Source organism: Montipora foliosa, chromosome 13, assembly GCF_036669935.1.
Source record: "Montipora foliosa isolate CH-2021 chromosome 13, ASM3666993v2, whole genome shotgun sequence".
Taxonomy (NCBI): Eukaryota; Metazoa; Cnidaria; class Anthozoa; order Scleractinia; family Acroporidae; genus Montipora; species Montipora foliosa.
In genome coordinates, this window is record NC_090881.1 from 21777089 (window position 1) to 21792088 (window position 15000).

Genomic DNA, 15000 nt, shown 5'->3' on the forward strand with positions numbered 1-15000 from the left:
TATAGCGGCCATGTTTGAGGATCGAAATACCGTATTCTTGTGGGAAATGAACTCCAATTTTATGAACAATTTTCCATTTGTTTTAGTATGCAAATATGGCTGCTGGTCACATGAACGAAAACACTGTATAAAGAAGGCGTCAAGTAAAGCCTTATTTTCACTAACTTCGTTTTTATCTCGGCGAAAACTCATGTCTCGTTCACACTAACGTTTTCCTAGTTTTCACCCATCCACACTATAAAGCTCAACAACTATGTAAACAACTTTTCCCCATTTTTTCTTCACGCTCTTTTACCTATCCCACTCGTAGGCGTTTTCAAAGCTTTCTATTGCCTGATGTCATCGTTTTTATTTTCTGATTTTTCTAATCAAAACGTATGCGAGTCTTATCGGAGTTCTCAGCAGTTTTGCCACATAAACGAAGCTAAGGGGTCATTTTGTATTGAACTGACCCTTAAGCCTCTTTTGCATGTAGTTTTAAACAAAAGAAAATGTGTCTGCAGGCTCAACTCCAATAAGGTCCATTGTGAAGATAGGGCAGATAGGGCTCCGCTGATCCTTAATTAATAATTGTGTATTTACAGGCAAAACGCTGGGAGGGAGTTCACGGTAGAAATAACACCGCAGAGGATGAGCAAAGAAAGGTTTGTCACGGGCCTAATTCAAGAATACCGAATAATCCGCCCTGCTGAATGATTTAAACAAAACGAGAAAACTACCTGGGGCCGGTTGCTCGTCGCCTGGTTAGCGCTTTCCGTTGGTTAATAGGTATCAAAACCTTGAGGTTTCCATGGTATTTAATGCTGGTTAGCGCTAACAGTGCTTCGAGCAACCCGCGGCAGGTGTCAATTGAGGGTGGTTCAGTAGAGATGCGCGGAGAGTCCGCGCTGAAAGTTTCCGGCGATTGAGAGAAAATATCAAAGCTTGAAGCTTGTCAATCCGTGTCTTGAAAGAACTTGACTCTGAAGATGACTGCCGCTCGCGTTGACGAAACGTCAATCAATGTCACCAAGAACAGTCACTCAACCGGACGATCTTATTGCATCAAGCTTTGGTGTGACTCCTGGGTTCAAACCATTTGCTAAAGTAGTAATTCAGTGCAATACAGAAAGATGAACCACTTGGATGTTCACAAAACGTCAAGTGGATTTCAGGGAGACTGGATACAGGGGCACCCAACGAATCTGTTCCTCACTTTATCTGTTCCCCAGAGGAATCTTGCTGGCTGGCAAAAATACAGGTGTTTCGATGAGCTGGCTGGGAAATTTTGTTATTGATAGAGGTTTTGCCTGGGAATTACTGACTTTTTCTAGCATTTCAACCCGAGGTGGCTGTAGAAACTCCGAAGACTGATGACGACTAAAAAAAAAATAATAAATAAATAAAAAAAAGGAACCCCTTCCCTCTCCCAGAGGGTAGTCACAAATATACGACGGCTGGTCAGAGTGATTGCGCTTGCGGAAAAAAACCTGTTTTCTCCCGGTTTTGTCGCTTTTGTTCGGTCGTTTTGGATCGAGGGATTTGACAGCGCGCGGAATTCCTGGCTGGGAAACCAACCAATTTTATCTAGCTGGCTGGGAAATTTCTTGTGTGTCTTGCTGGGAAAAAGGAACAGATAATGTTTTCCCAGCAACACTGAAAAACACCTGAAAATGCCTTTATTTTCATTAACTGGGGTATAATAATACATTTTACAACAAATTGGTCGTTGGGTGCCCCTGTGGATACATATCCCTTGCTGTGGTCAGCGTCGGATTCGAACGAGGAGTATGCGCATTCAAATCCGGCGCCTTGAGTGCAGGACCATACGGATAAGATAGAAAAAAATTTCCACATTTTTCAATCTTTGCTTCCTTTTCCTTCAGAGAGTGATGAATTCCTTGCTGGCCTACCCGTGCATCTATCTGGTACTCTCACTGGGTCCTCTTGCTTACAGGTAACAAAACAGTTTTCAATTGGACCCTGGAAGTAAGTTTGCTTGATAAATCCCAGGGATGGCGCAATGGTGAGAGGGCTCGCCTCGCACCAATGTGGTCCGGGTTCGATTCCCAGACTCTGCGTCATCCGTGGGTTGAGTTTTTGGTTCTCTACTCTGCACCGACAGGTTTTTTCCGGGTACTCCGGTTTTCCCCTCTCTTCAAAAACCAACATTTGATTTGATTTGATTTGTGTTGATTTGTTGATTTCAGTTTACAGTGTCCCCAATTAGTGCTCCAGCGCTAGAAGACTATAGACACTTAAATAAAGTTCCTTTCTTTCTTTTTTTCTTTCTTTAGAAAGAATAAAACCCACAAAATCACGACCTCGTTCCCAGGTGAGAAGAGATCCTGGGAACGAGGTTGACTTGCAGGGTGATCAGTCAAAACTAAAATGTTTCTTTTCCTTGCAGAATTCACAACGCCGTTTCTCCTAAACCAAGTTTTGTCCTTATTCTGGTTCATGTAATATCAATCCCCTTGACAGGTAAAGACCTTTTCCAGTGAGTTGTTTCCATGTGGAGACTATTTACTAACGTGATCAGCGTCCATTGTCTCTCAACCAAAACAAAAGAGAGTTGCGAACGAATGAAACTTAATTCCCGTGGGATTGGTTTGAGACCATTATCGTCACCAGAGCCTCGGATTTTATGTCTGCGGATGACCCGAGGTTCTGGGAAACCAACACCATCTCTTCCTCAAATTGAAGGATGAAGTGAAGTATAATTCTCCATTTTGATCTCTCTGTCCCAGGACTTGCGGTAGCAAATAAAAAGAAAAAAAAGTAAATGCAGCCCCTGGACAGGGTTTGAATCCGGATCACCCACTTTGAAGGAACTGTTTTTATCCACTTAACCACTAAAGATCAACTGACAAGAAAATGTGCCGATTATTTACCAAAACTAATTAGTTTATTCATATAAAATCATTGCTGAATAATGGTTAAGTCTGAAGTTTGATTTTAAAATGGTTAGCTTTCTCTTGAAGTTTGGTAACCGACATTTTTCACTGTATAAGCTTGCTTCTTAGCGGGTGTTAATACATGTTTACAGCGGCACTTTTGAAAGAAAAAATATTTGACATTAATAAAAAATTACATCGTCGCAGTTATTGATGTGGTGGTCTAGTGATTAAGTGAAGGGGTTATTAATCACACGTTCCCAGGTTCGAGTCCTGCGAGTCCAGGCATTGGGGTTCAGCTTTTAAAAGAAATATGTTCATTTCCCATGATCCCTATCAAGCTTTCAATGTCCAAAATGAACGATAATACTTCACTTGAAAGAAATTGACAATTAATAATAATCCCTCAATTGAGGGAGAGACTTGGTTGGGGAAACGCCATGCAGGGGAACATGCGCTGTAGGGTTCTTATAGCCAAAACCTTGCGACGCCTGCTCACTCCTCGTGCTAACATGAATGCACTCATCAGAGACACTTTTCATTGTTCTTCACGAAAACCAATGGGTAGACACTTTGTGAAAGAGTTTCCCAGAGCTCTTCTCTCCCTCAGTCATGCGCAAAAGAAATGAGAGCTCTGGGGTCGAGATTGGTTTGTATTAGTTTTCGAAATAGATGAAGTAATTCTGACTCGCTATGTCATATTCATACAGTATATAAGAGACGTTCAGCCAATCAAACTACCAGAATTTCGCCACTTGGTAGATGTTGAAAGGAAGGAAAGTTTCTGGTCAGAACTGAATAAAATTATAAACCGCAAGCAGTCTCTGTGATCTTCCAGGCAACGTGTACCCCAATGTGATTTATGCTAGCAGCGCAAGAAGGCTGGACTTCCGCCACACTCAAAATCTGCAGAATGTTTCTGGCGATAAAGGGACGGCCATTTGTGGTCTATTCGCTTTCGCAGACTTGATCAAAATATTTCTAGTCGAAGGATAGTATAAACAATTCTTAAAAGCCGAAAAAACTGGGAAAAGACATAAAACAAGCCTGTCCAGTGTTTAATGAGCGTTGGTTGGTCATTTCAAAGCCGCCTAGTCGGAGAGGACTAAATTTTGTCTGTCTTGGTACTTCGAATGTCCGATTATACGCCGGGATGAAACTTATTGCGCAAACGCGAGTCGAATCCTCATTGGTTGCGGTCGCACTTGGAAAGAAACACAGTGTAACACAAATGAGCAGCTCCCAACGTCAGTGGCTTCATAGCTTAGTTGGTTAGAGCGACGCACCGGTATCGTGAGGTCACGGGTTCAAACCCCGTTGAAGTCCTGAATTTTTCACGCTTCTCTACGCAATTGCTAAAATTGCGTCCGTAACTTTTAGGATCATAGCTTTACTTGAGTGTAACACTAGTCTTGGCACTACTCTACAGTGTCACATCTCGAATGCGACCGCAGCCTTTTCTGATGTTTTGAACACTGAACAATAGAACACAGTGTATCTCCTAGTATCTCCTAGTATAGTATCTCCACAGTATCTCCTAGTATCTCCTAGTATCTCCTAGTATAGTGTAGTATCTCCTAGTATAGTGTATACTGTTTTAGGAGTATTCCTATTAAAGCTATTCCTATTTCCTATTAACTTGATGTAACACTAGTGTTAACTCCCTAGTGCCACCGCAACCATTGTCGGCTTTGTAATATCACGTTACCGCCGTGTCATTTGTAAAACTGGGAACCAATGCGCCATCTGTACAGACAAAATTAGGGGGTGGAAGGGAAGAGGGAATGTTTAGCAATATTTTGCCAACGAAGATCTCAAGTGACAATGACTTGCTTTGTCCCTCATCCAGGTTTGGCGAATGCCATTGCATTTGGATTAAACAAAGACACGCTAAGAAGACTAAACTGGGCTGACTTGAAGGTATCGTGAAACAACAATGAAAACGATTGTAAACAAATCACTTTGATCCAAAGGAAAAAGCTGCTGTCTTATTCGCGCGGCGGCCATATTGGCCATAGACGATAGATTTCGTACCCCGAGCCTCGAGTTGAAATGTTTGGAAACGAGTTTCGGTGGGCATAAACAAAAGTTTTCAATCCCTCGGGATTCAAAATGGCCGCCTTGTGATTAAGGCCTGTGAAGTTTTCTCTAAAAAATCTAAGCACACGTGTGAGCATTGACCTTAGATTGGTCACATTAATTCACGTTACATGCCAAAAACACGATTATGAGCTGTTAACCAATCAAAATGCTGAGAACGTAAGACTAATTCACAAAAAAAGGAAAATGCCATTTTTCTACGTTTTTGTTAGAAAAAGAAATGATTGTATAAAAAGTAGTCAGTTGAGCAAGTTGGAGACTGGTTGGATTTCATAACAGGGTATTAAATTTCGCGGCTTTAATTTTCGCGAAAACGTTTTCACGCGGGTCTTTAATTCCGCGATCTTTTAAAAATCGTGAAAAATTAGTACGAATAAGGTAGGATGCTCTACTACTGAGCTAAGGAAGACTCGTGACAGTTGGGCCGTTAAACTACAGCCTCGGACAAAATTGTTAAAACACTTTGCAATACCTTGTCCTTCCGGCAACAATTAGAAGTGTTTTGCCAAATAAGCGCAGAAACTCCGCCGCGAGCAAACAACATTGAGACGGAAGATAGAGCCGCGAAAGCTTCAGATCAGTATATTCGTGTATTGTTCCAAGGAATTTTGTCAGACTGCAGGTTCGTATAGTTGTTGGGTTGGCACTTTAAGTAGGGTTATTAAGGTGTATCATAATAGTGTGTAATTGTATGTAATACATAAAATGTTAGGTATATGTATATCCATGTATACCCATAAATATCCATGTATATCCATGTTGTCCCGTTATACCGCTGGTACAGTCATTGTCGAATGTGGCAATCAGTAATAACTTGGTGATAATTCAAAGTTTTGCTTGCAGGCTGCTTTTCAACAGCATTTGCCCTTAAAAGCCAATGCTAAGGCGGCCTCACCCATGGGGGTCCACAAGCTGGGAGAACCTACTTGCACTGTCATAGACATTCACCAGGATGCGAACGTGAATGCTTTTCAATACGGTAACCAAGCCATGGTGGAGAGCTCTCAGAACGGTTTTCAATTGAGTGTCGAAAGTAATTAGCGAATTGCTTTGGTTTTGCATTACTTCACTCAGTGATTGGTTCAAAGTTCTCGCGTCACGTTTTCAACCAATAAGAAGTGAAACCAAAGCCAATCGTGGCTCGCGCTTGCATATTTTCCCGCGCTGTCGGCTACGTGTAATACTTCCGAGTTTTGATTGGCTTACCGGATTGTCTCTGCCTTTTTGACTAGCCAAAGTAATTACTTTGGTTTTGGTTTTACGACACTCCTTTGAAAACCGCTCTAACTTGGTCACAGCTTATTCCTCAAGCGTAGTTACAGACAATGTTGTCGACAGTATCTTACTTCACCGGTGGGGCATTCACCATACAAATAATTCTGGACCTCTTTAATGAGCCCGGTTGACCAGACTGGCTAGATTTCTCAAACTGCAGTCTAACTTAGAGCCTGTTTAAATGGAGGTGGGGTAACCCGCCAACCCGGTGTCAGTATATACTGCCTTTTGCGGAGGCGTTGCAGCATTAAAAGTGATAGTAAAAAGCCACAGCACTGGAAAGTTGAAGTAAGAGTAGCTGGTGAGAGTAGAAGAGCATTATCCGCCAAAATGCGTCCTTCACCCCCGCCATTTTGTCTGTTAACGTAGTTAGCGACCACGCAGTAGCCTCGTGAAAGGTCACCCGGGACCCCGGATTGGTAACATTGCATGTAAACGCGAGCTCTTTTTCGACCCCACCTACCCGAGTTACCCCACCTCCATGTAAACAGGTCTTTTTATCTTAGCAACCAAGCCAATTTTTTTCAATATTAACAAAAGACAAAATATTCGTCCCCGCTACCAATAAAGCAGTCACTAGAATGGCAAGCTTGTTGCTTATACAAAAGGATTTTCTCTTCGTAAGTGCAAACTTGTAGGCGTATGTGAAGCCAAAAATCTTTGAAGCGGACAAACGATAGCTTTCATGCAACGATGGAATTCCAAGAGTTTTCCAAAATACATAAAACCTCTGCTGTGATCCAACAAGTGAGAAATTTGAAGGCATAAGTAAGTTCATAATGGAATTAATACCAATTGACCTCTTTAGCTTGTAGGTTTTGTTTTCCCATTTCAGATCACGTGATGTTACTCCAGGGAACAGCTTCTTTTAGTTGTCGTTTTATGCACATGCACGTGTGTGTCCTTTCGGAACATCACGTGGTCTGAAATGGGAAAAAAAAACTCCGTACAAGCTGAAGAGGTCAATTGACAAGAATTCCACATTTTGGATGCCATGTTTTTAAAAGATCAACTAAATTTCAATTTAATTTAATTTAATTTCAGGAGGGAGACATCTATATAACTATAGTTAATCATGATGGCCCTCAAAATAATCGTAATAATATAACAATAAAAATTAAAGGAAAAAATTAAAAAATATATATATATACTATGCAAAAAAATTACATTAAAAATCTAATTAGTTCAGTTCCAAAGTTACATTAAAAATCTAAATAGTTTAGTTCTAAAGTTATTTAAATCAAAATATGGATGGCTCACCCACGGTGGTTGAAGATTGGGAGTTTAGCCTTGTTTAGACCCAAAAAAACAGCAGAATTATCATCTCAGTGCTTTATTAGTATTACCTTCACAATGTTTGTAAAACTGCAAAAAAAAAAAAAAAACTGCACATACATTTAACAGCAATGTATAACAGGCGAGGTTGAGTTCATTTTCTGCCAAGCTACCTTGTATTATTAATAGTATTCCTTACAAACAAGGTAATTGAAAGACCTTTATACAAAATATGACCTATGACCAAAACATCAATTTTTACTTAGCTTTGGATTTCAAAACTATGTTAACTAAACACTAAGTGACCCAAGTTTAAAGCCTTTTTTTCAAAAAGACAACTGTTTATTTTAACTGGAATTTTCCTATTTAATGATCCGCCATTCCTAACTTTAAAACATTGAGAGAGTTGGATCGAGTAAATGACGTCAAAGACTCAATAGTTCAAGAATAAAATGCGCGTGTACGCGGATGAATTAATATGAAGCACGAAAGTTTCGGGCTTTCAGACTTAAACTTGTGTTTTGCATATATAATAAGCTGCGTTGACACTCTGAAGTTTTAAGCCAGTGAGTAAATGACGTCACTTTTCCCTAAATCCAATCCTCTGAGGCCCAATCGGTCAGTTTGGAAGGTGAGTAATGGCGGACCGTGAAATCCAAAAGTTACACTCAAAGTGAACAGCCTTTGGATAAAAATCAAGGCTCAAAATGTTACCAATCAAATTTTAAGCAATCGCATTTTCAAAATCTGAAGAAAATAAGGAAGTGATTTTTTGATTATAGTAGCACTTTTAATTATAAGATAATAAACAGGGAACAAGTTCAGAATTTCTATCGGGGGAGCGAAACAACTGCTATGACGATGGATATTTAGTCTATCCAGGATACATTCCATTAACGAAAAAGTATTGGTGAGAGAGTTGCAAAATAAACTTTCGTCTACAGGAGAGGCTACACTCCTCCTAACCGTTTGTGAATGACGTTCTAGCGAGAGATTATTTATCCGACGAGAAGCCAAAACTAAAACAAAGCGCGGCTTGCACAGGCGCATTTCCCGCGCTTTGATAAAGTTCTAACCTTTTCTAGTTACGATTCTAGTTCTGGACCCTTATTTGAACAGCTAGACTGGAAAAGGTTAGATACGAAACGTCAAATTCAAGTGGCCGTTATGGTCTATACGTCGCTACATGGCCTTGCTCCTAATTATCTTAGCTCTCTTTTCACTCAAAGAAACATCTCTTACAATTTGAGGGACAATGAGAACAAACTGGTTATTCCATTGCCCCGCACTAACTTCCTAAAAAACAGTTTTAGGTACAATGGTGCGGTCATCTGAAATAACCTTCCCCTGGAAATGCGGCAAGCGGAAACTATCAATAGCTTTCGAAGGGGCTGTCACAATGTTTTTGCTTGACCATTTATATACGGCATTCTTGGGGATAATTTATACATATTTTAGCTTTATTCTACAAAGAATTTTGATACTTTTAGATCGATATATACAGCTTGTAGTGTTATGCTTGATGAATTCACCGTGTCTAAATAAAGTTACTTACTCACTTACTGATTCTGATTGGTTCGTCGCGTTACTTGTGCTCGTTGTGATTGGTCAGAGTAATTTCTCAGTTTAGTTTTAATGTTAAGATAATCAGCAGAAAGCCACACTAAAGTGCATTCAAAAATGTATAAATACGCATTATGAACAACCAAAAAATAAACTTTATCGAAATGCGAACTTTTCAATTCACAATTCCTCTGACTTGCTATTATTCATGATACTGTTGATAAACATTTTATCAACTTCTAGTCTTTTCTGCACTTGTTGTCGATGACAAGGAACGAAAAGAGAGGAGAGCAGGGGACTGAATCGGGGTCAATACTTAATACTCTTAATTAATGGCCAATTACAATAGGCTTATCCCGATTTCATTTCAACCTCTTCCTGAAGACGAGTCCACTTTTTCGTTATATTTCACGTGAAGCAAGCCACTATCGGAAAAAAACTGACTCACCATGAAGAAGAGGCTACATATGAGATACACACAGTTCTTGCTTTCCCTCGCAAAATGCATATTATATCCTAAATATTGCATACAATTTAACACTAAAATTACATCATTTCCTTGAGCATTGCTAGAACAATGGACTGAACAAGATTTTCCATGAGGACTGCTACTCATCTAAGGGGGGAAGGGGTGCAGCAACTTGCAAGGGAGGGGAAGGTGATTCATTTGACGACGCTGAGCCTGACCAGGATGAGTCATCATTGGGTCTGACCTCTGTCGTATCTCCGACAGGATATTCTCGCACTAGAGGTTTCTTTGCTCGGAAGTGCTGTATTAAAGCAACCTGTAAAGTGGTACATAGTGGTACACGAGAAGATAAATTTCGTATCTCCAAGCGGCCATGTATAAACACCAATGAAATACTACATCATTTCACGAAAGGTATCGAAAGGCGCGATTTTCATATGTAACCATAGCAACAGTGATCTCTTCATGTGTGAAAATAACATGTTATCTTCAAGTGGGAAGATATCATGTTTTCGCGCGAAAGCTCATTTGGTATTTCATTGGTGTTTATATGACAAATGTAGATAAGTTGGCGTTTGCGCTGTTTTCATCTCCTGCAAGCGTATTTTTGTCATCTTGTTGTATGTATGTAATTTCTTTACCTGACAAATATCAATAAACTAAGTTATTCTCCAAAGAAATCACAGCGTTGCGTTGATTTGTTGCGTTGACTTTTGGGGAGTCAGGGTGGCTTAGTGGTTATCAACCGCGTCTCCCACCTCTACGACTCAGGTTCAACCCTGGCCTCGAGGTCGTATGTGGGCTGAGTTTCAGTCGATTTCTATCGGACTCCGAGGGTTTTTCTTCGGGTACTCCGGTTTTCCTCCCTCATCAAAATCGACTCCCAGTCAATTACATCCTTCTGCGGGCGGATACCCTCGATAGGGATAACCTCTAGTACCTCTCCCTTTCACTGTATTGAATGAATAAGGTTGGTATTATTATTACTATTATTATTATTATTATTATTATTATTATTATTATTTTCAATTATATTAATTATATTGATACATGTATACTGTTGTTTCGTTTTCTTACTATTGCTTGTCACTATTCTTATGTTGTAAATACTATTGTAATTTTTTTTTTGGTTTTTGTTTTTTTTTTTTTTTTTTTTTTTTTTGTTTTTTTTTTTTTTTTTTTTTTTTTTTTTGCCCTGGTGTAATGTCAGCTTGTAACCTTGTCATGTATTTATTTATATCTCTATTTTTAGGTTACTGTTACTTTACTTAATATAAATGACCGTAATCTTTCCTAATTGTATTTCATAGATAGCTGCCTAATTTTCTTAGCCCTTATGGTTGTTATAGGCAGCTAATACCTTATTTTTCAGTTTCAAAAATCAATGTATTACTTTCTTGTTTCCTGTTGGTATAAATAAATAAATGTTGTTGTTGTTGTTGTTGTTGTTATTTTCATTTTTTGAATTTTTTAATTATTATTATTATTATTATTATTATTATTATTATTAGTGGGTAAAGTAAAGCTGACTTCCGATATCTTAGTTAAGTTTCCAGCAGCCGGCTCGACTTCTGGCTGTCTTTTGTTCTTGTGGTCTCACTCGCTCATCCAGTAAATCCAGCCACGCCGATCAAACACTGGCTTGTGAGACAGGCAGCAATATAGCAGCACTCGTAAACCTGCTATTGTTTGGTATTGTGAGCAGCTTCTATTGCTTTAAAGTCTAAGTCATTGTTTCAATTGTTTAGTTCTTTGTTTTTTGCTTGGGTATGGAGCCAATCACATTAATTTTTCAATTTATTTTTCAATTTATTAACTTTGCCAGTCAAGCTGACACAGCGCCACTATTACGGTGGCCCTTTTTTTTACCCTCCCAAACCATGATACACAACAGAAGACAGACCACAACACCGTTCATTACTCTTAGCGACCAGTGTGTGGGTTCTTTTACGTCTCACAGGATTATGAACATTGAAGGATTTGAGATGGGGCCTACGGTTTATTTTCCTTATCCGAGAAGACTAGAGAGTCTAACCATTTGCAGATGTAATTACAAAGGCAGCACTTTCTCCTCAGTTATTTAAGACCCTGAGTGTTGGTCTGGCCGGAGTTGAACTCACGACCTCCCGCATGACAGCCCGGTCAATATAATGAAAGCGAGGCTATCCTTGCAAGTCACAATATTATGGTGTTCGTGTTACATACGTTCATTTCAGTCAAACTGAGCCGACTAAGTGTCTCCTTGTCCATACCGAACACGACAGCATTCAGCATCCCTAAGATAAAATGAATCCTAAAATTAGTACTTTAGACACGGACAAGCCTCTGAGATGAGGATGTGGCTCGCGACTTTTACTCGTCGATGGGGAACGCCCTGGAAGCGAAAAGGTTGATTATTTCCAGACCGAGTGTTGTTTCTAAGGCGATATGAACCTAGTGCTACAACCGAATTTATAGACTATACGCGACTTGTTTTTAACCGTAGTGTGCCTGTGTTCCACAGGAATCCCACGGAATAACGAAGAGAGAACATCACGAGTGTCTACACCACCACTTACCGACTAACGGGTCAAATATTATTTGCAATAACAGAAGAGTGAAGTTCGGGCTTTTATTGACGGCGTTGTAGATTCTGTAGTGAAAATGAAAATAGTTCAGATTGTGGTAAAACAAACATTACTGATATCTTTTTTTTTTTTAAGGGTTATGTCACCTTTGATTAATCACAAGTTTAAAACTCGAAAATGGTAATGCAGAATGCCTTTACTGATAAAAATTATAGTTACATCACAAAACTGAGCAGAAACGACCTTTATCCACGTGATTTGCATGCCATAAACCTGAAAAACGTCGGGCCGGCCTTTTTTTAAGCTTACCCAAATGCAACCGTGACAATCTTGTCCATTTGTGTCTATCCATGCTTCTCTTTCCTATTTGTTTTAAGTGGTTATTGTAATGTTTCACTCTATTGTTTTGGGCATTTTGGGTGTCATGAAATTACATCACTTTGCGTGAATTAGCCCCTTAAAGTGCCCCTGTGACCAAAAAATCAATTCATATTTTTCTTTGGATTTCAAAACTATGTTGACAAAACACTAAGTGACCCACGTTTTAAGCCTTGATTTGAAAAAGACACCTCTTTATTTTAACTGTAATTTTCCTATTTAATGGTCCGCCATTACTAACATTATGTTCTTGAGAGAGCTGGATCGAGAAGAAAATGACGTCAAAGGCTCACTAGTTTAAGACTGCAATTCGTGTGTACGCCGCAGAATTAAAATGCAGCACGGGGGTTTTGGGCTTTCAGACTTTTAAACTCACGCTTTGCATATATAATAAGCTGCGTTCACACGCTGAAATTTTAAGCTAGTGAGCCTCTGACGTCACTTTTCCCTGGATCCAACCGTCTGAGGTCCAATCGGTCAGTTTTGAACGTGAGTAATGGCGGACCGTGAAATCCAAAAATTACACTCAAAGTAAACGGCCTTTGGATAAAAATCAAAGCCCAAAATTTTGCCAGTCAGGTGTTAAGCAAACACACTTTCAAAATCTGAAGGAAAAAAGGAAGTGGTTTTTTTTTATCACAGGGGCACTTTAAAGACATGAATAGGGGATAGGAGAGTCAATATTTTGTGTCAACTGATTACACTTGAGCTAGGTTAGGTCATTTCTCTCGCAAGGCCATTGCGAAATAAGTTAAACAAAATGGATTGCCTGGTTTAAAATTTCTTCCAAAGGAAGAAATCGTGGCTGGAAAAGTAAAACTCGATTCTCCTTATAGGAAAAGTTTCCACAACTTGTCGCGCAGCAATTTTCACCGTTGCAAGGTATGCTAGACATGTAACCCATCGATAATACTTTAGTAAAAAAGTTGCACTGTCCACACGCTCTCAAAAGCGACGTCACAGCGACTGCTCTTCGACAAAGCTCCTCACAAATTTCGTGAGTTGTAAGTGCTTTTTATGGCTATTAAAGGTGATGTTGCGAAAAACGAGAAAGTGGTAGTGGGCCGTCTGTGGTTGAAGTCGGACGAACATCATCCAACAATCGGCCCATAAACAGGCAACAAACGGCCAAACAGCGAATGGTAGGACAACAATCGGCCAACCAAGAGATGAACAACTGCCAAAAGTCGTACAACGATCGGAAGACAATCGGCTAACATTCGGACCTCAAACGACCACCAGGCGATTGGGATAGCTGTCACTGAAATTTTACAATATATGCGTCGCTGAGGGCATTACTAAACAACGAAACGGCGAAACAGCGAAACAACGGAACGATGCACCAAAACACCATGTATGACCCCACCATACATTGAATACTAACCGACAAAGGTTGGATTTGAGATTAAATATCGTTTTAGGCCTAAATAGGTCTAAAACGTTATTGCTCCTAAGTCATTGAGATTAAGATTAGGATTCAGATTAATACTGAGATTAGGAGCAATAACTTTTTAGGCCTAAAACGATGTTTAATGTCAAATCCAACCTTTGTCGGTTGGTATTTAATGTATGATGGGGTCATAAATGGTGTTTTGGTGCTTTGTTTCGCCGTTTCGCTGTTTCGGTGTTTAGTAATGTCCCGTCGCTGAAGAGATTAAACAACTCATCAATGAATTTTCATTCCCAGCTGAATTCGAGGAGTTGTGAGACTGTTCATATCCACACTAGTTTCGATCTACATTTGCATACAAACCTGTGTATAAGAGGAAATATTGTTGTTACAAGATATACCACAGGATACCACATAAGCGGTTTGATGTCTTGCTTCATCAATGCCTAAGAATTACATTACACAGGGAACACAATCATTATACATAACACAGATTAATGTGGGACCCTGTTCAATGCTAAGATTCAATGAAGGAAACCTACAAAAACGACATACTGCAATACGCAGAGCTCTTCTTTTCTCACAATACGGGTACCAATTCAAAAAAAGACAATATTTAGGTCAATCCTGTCTTAAGAGACTTAAGTGATTAGAGTGTAATGTGAAGTGCTAGTTTTCTACCCCATATGAAACATGTGAGCGTTGGCCCTACTAAATTAATGGAAATGGGCCCACACAAGGACAGAAAAACTCTGACAGGGTGGAAATTGAACCCACGACCTTCGGGTTAGATCACCGCTGCTCTGCCGACTGAGCTACAAGGTCAGACGGGAGCAGGCCGTGGGAACTGAAGATCTTAAAGTCACGGCAATGAACATATACAAGTACGAGGAAGGGTTACGCTTTTGCAAACGTTGGCCAATGCTCACATGTTTCATATGGGGTACAAAACTAGCACTTCACATTACACTCTAATCAATTAAGTCTGTTGAAATATAAGTGCTACACGGCCAACGTTTGCAAAAACGTAACCCATCCCTGTTTTAAGAACGTTTCTTAAAGGTGCTCAAAGTTCAAGGATTCACGCTGCCAATTCTTGATTGGTAG

The 15000-nt window shown here is 39.7% G+C and overlaps 2 protein-coding genes across 2 annotated transcripts in view; one reads left to right on the plus strand and one right to left on the minus strand.

The window, feature by feature from the left end:
• The window catches only part of LOC137983653 (cyclic AMP receptor-like protein A), a 28594-nt gene extending 19505 nt beyond the window's left edge, over positions 1-9089 (plus strand). The window contains exons 10-14 of the mRNA XM_068830815.1: positions 585-644; positions 1866-1936; positions 2390-2463; positions 4726-4796; positions 5820-9089. Coding sequence (XP_068686916.1) covers positions 585-644; positions 1866-1936; positions 2390-2463; positions 4726-4796; positions 5820-6017 — 474 coding nt within the window. The 3' untranslated portion in view covers positions 6018-9089. The remainder of the gene's footprint in view (positions 1-584; positions 645-1865; positions 1937-2389; positions 2464-4725; positions 4797-5819) is intronic.
• Positions 6046-15000, minus strand: part of LOC137983654 (cyclic AMP receptor-like protein A) — a 19871-nt gene continuing 10916 nt past the window's right edge. The window contains exons 11-14 of the mRNA XM_068830816.1: positions 14257-14339; positions 12117-12190; positions 11764-11834; positions 6046-9874 (exon numbers count right to left, since the gene is read on the minus strand). Coding sequence (XP_068686917.1) covers positions 9698-9874; positions 11764-11834; positions 12117-12190; positions 14257-14339 — 405 coding nt within the window. The 3' untranslated portion in view covers positions 6046-9697. The remainder of the gene's footprint in view (positions 9875-11763; positions 11835-12116; positions 12191-14256; positions 14340-15000) is intronic.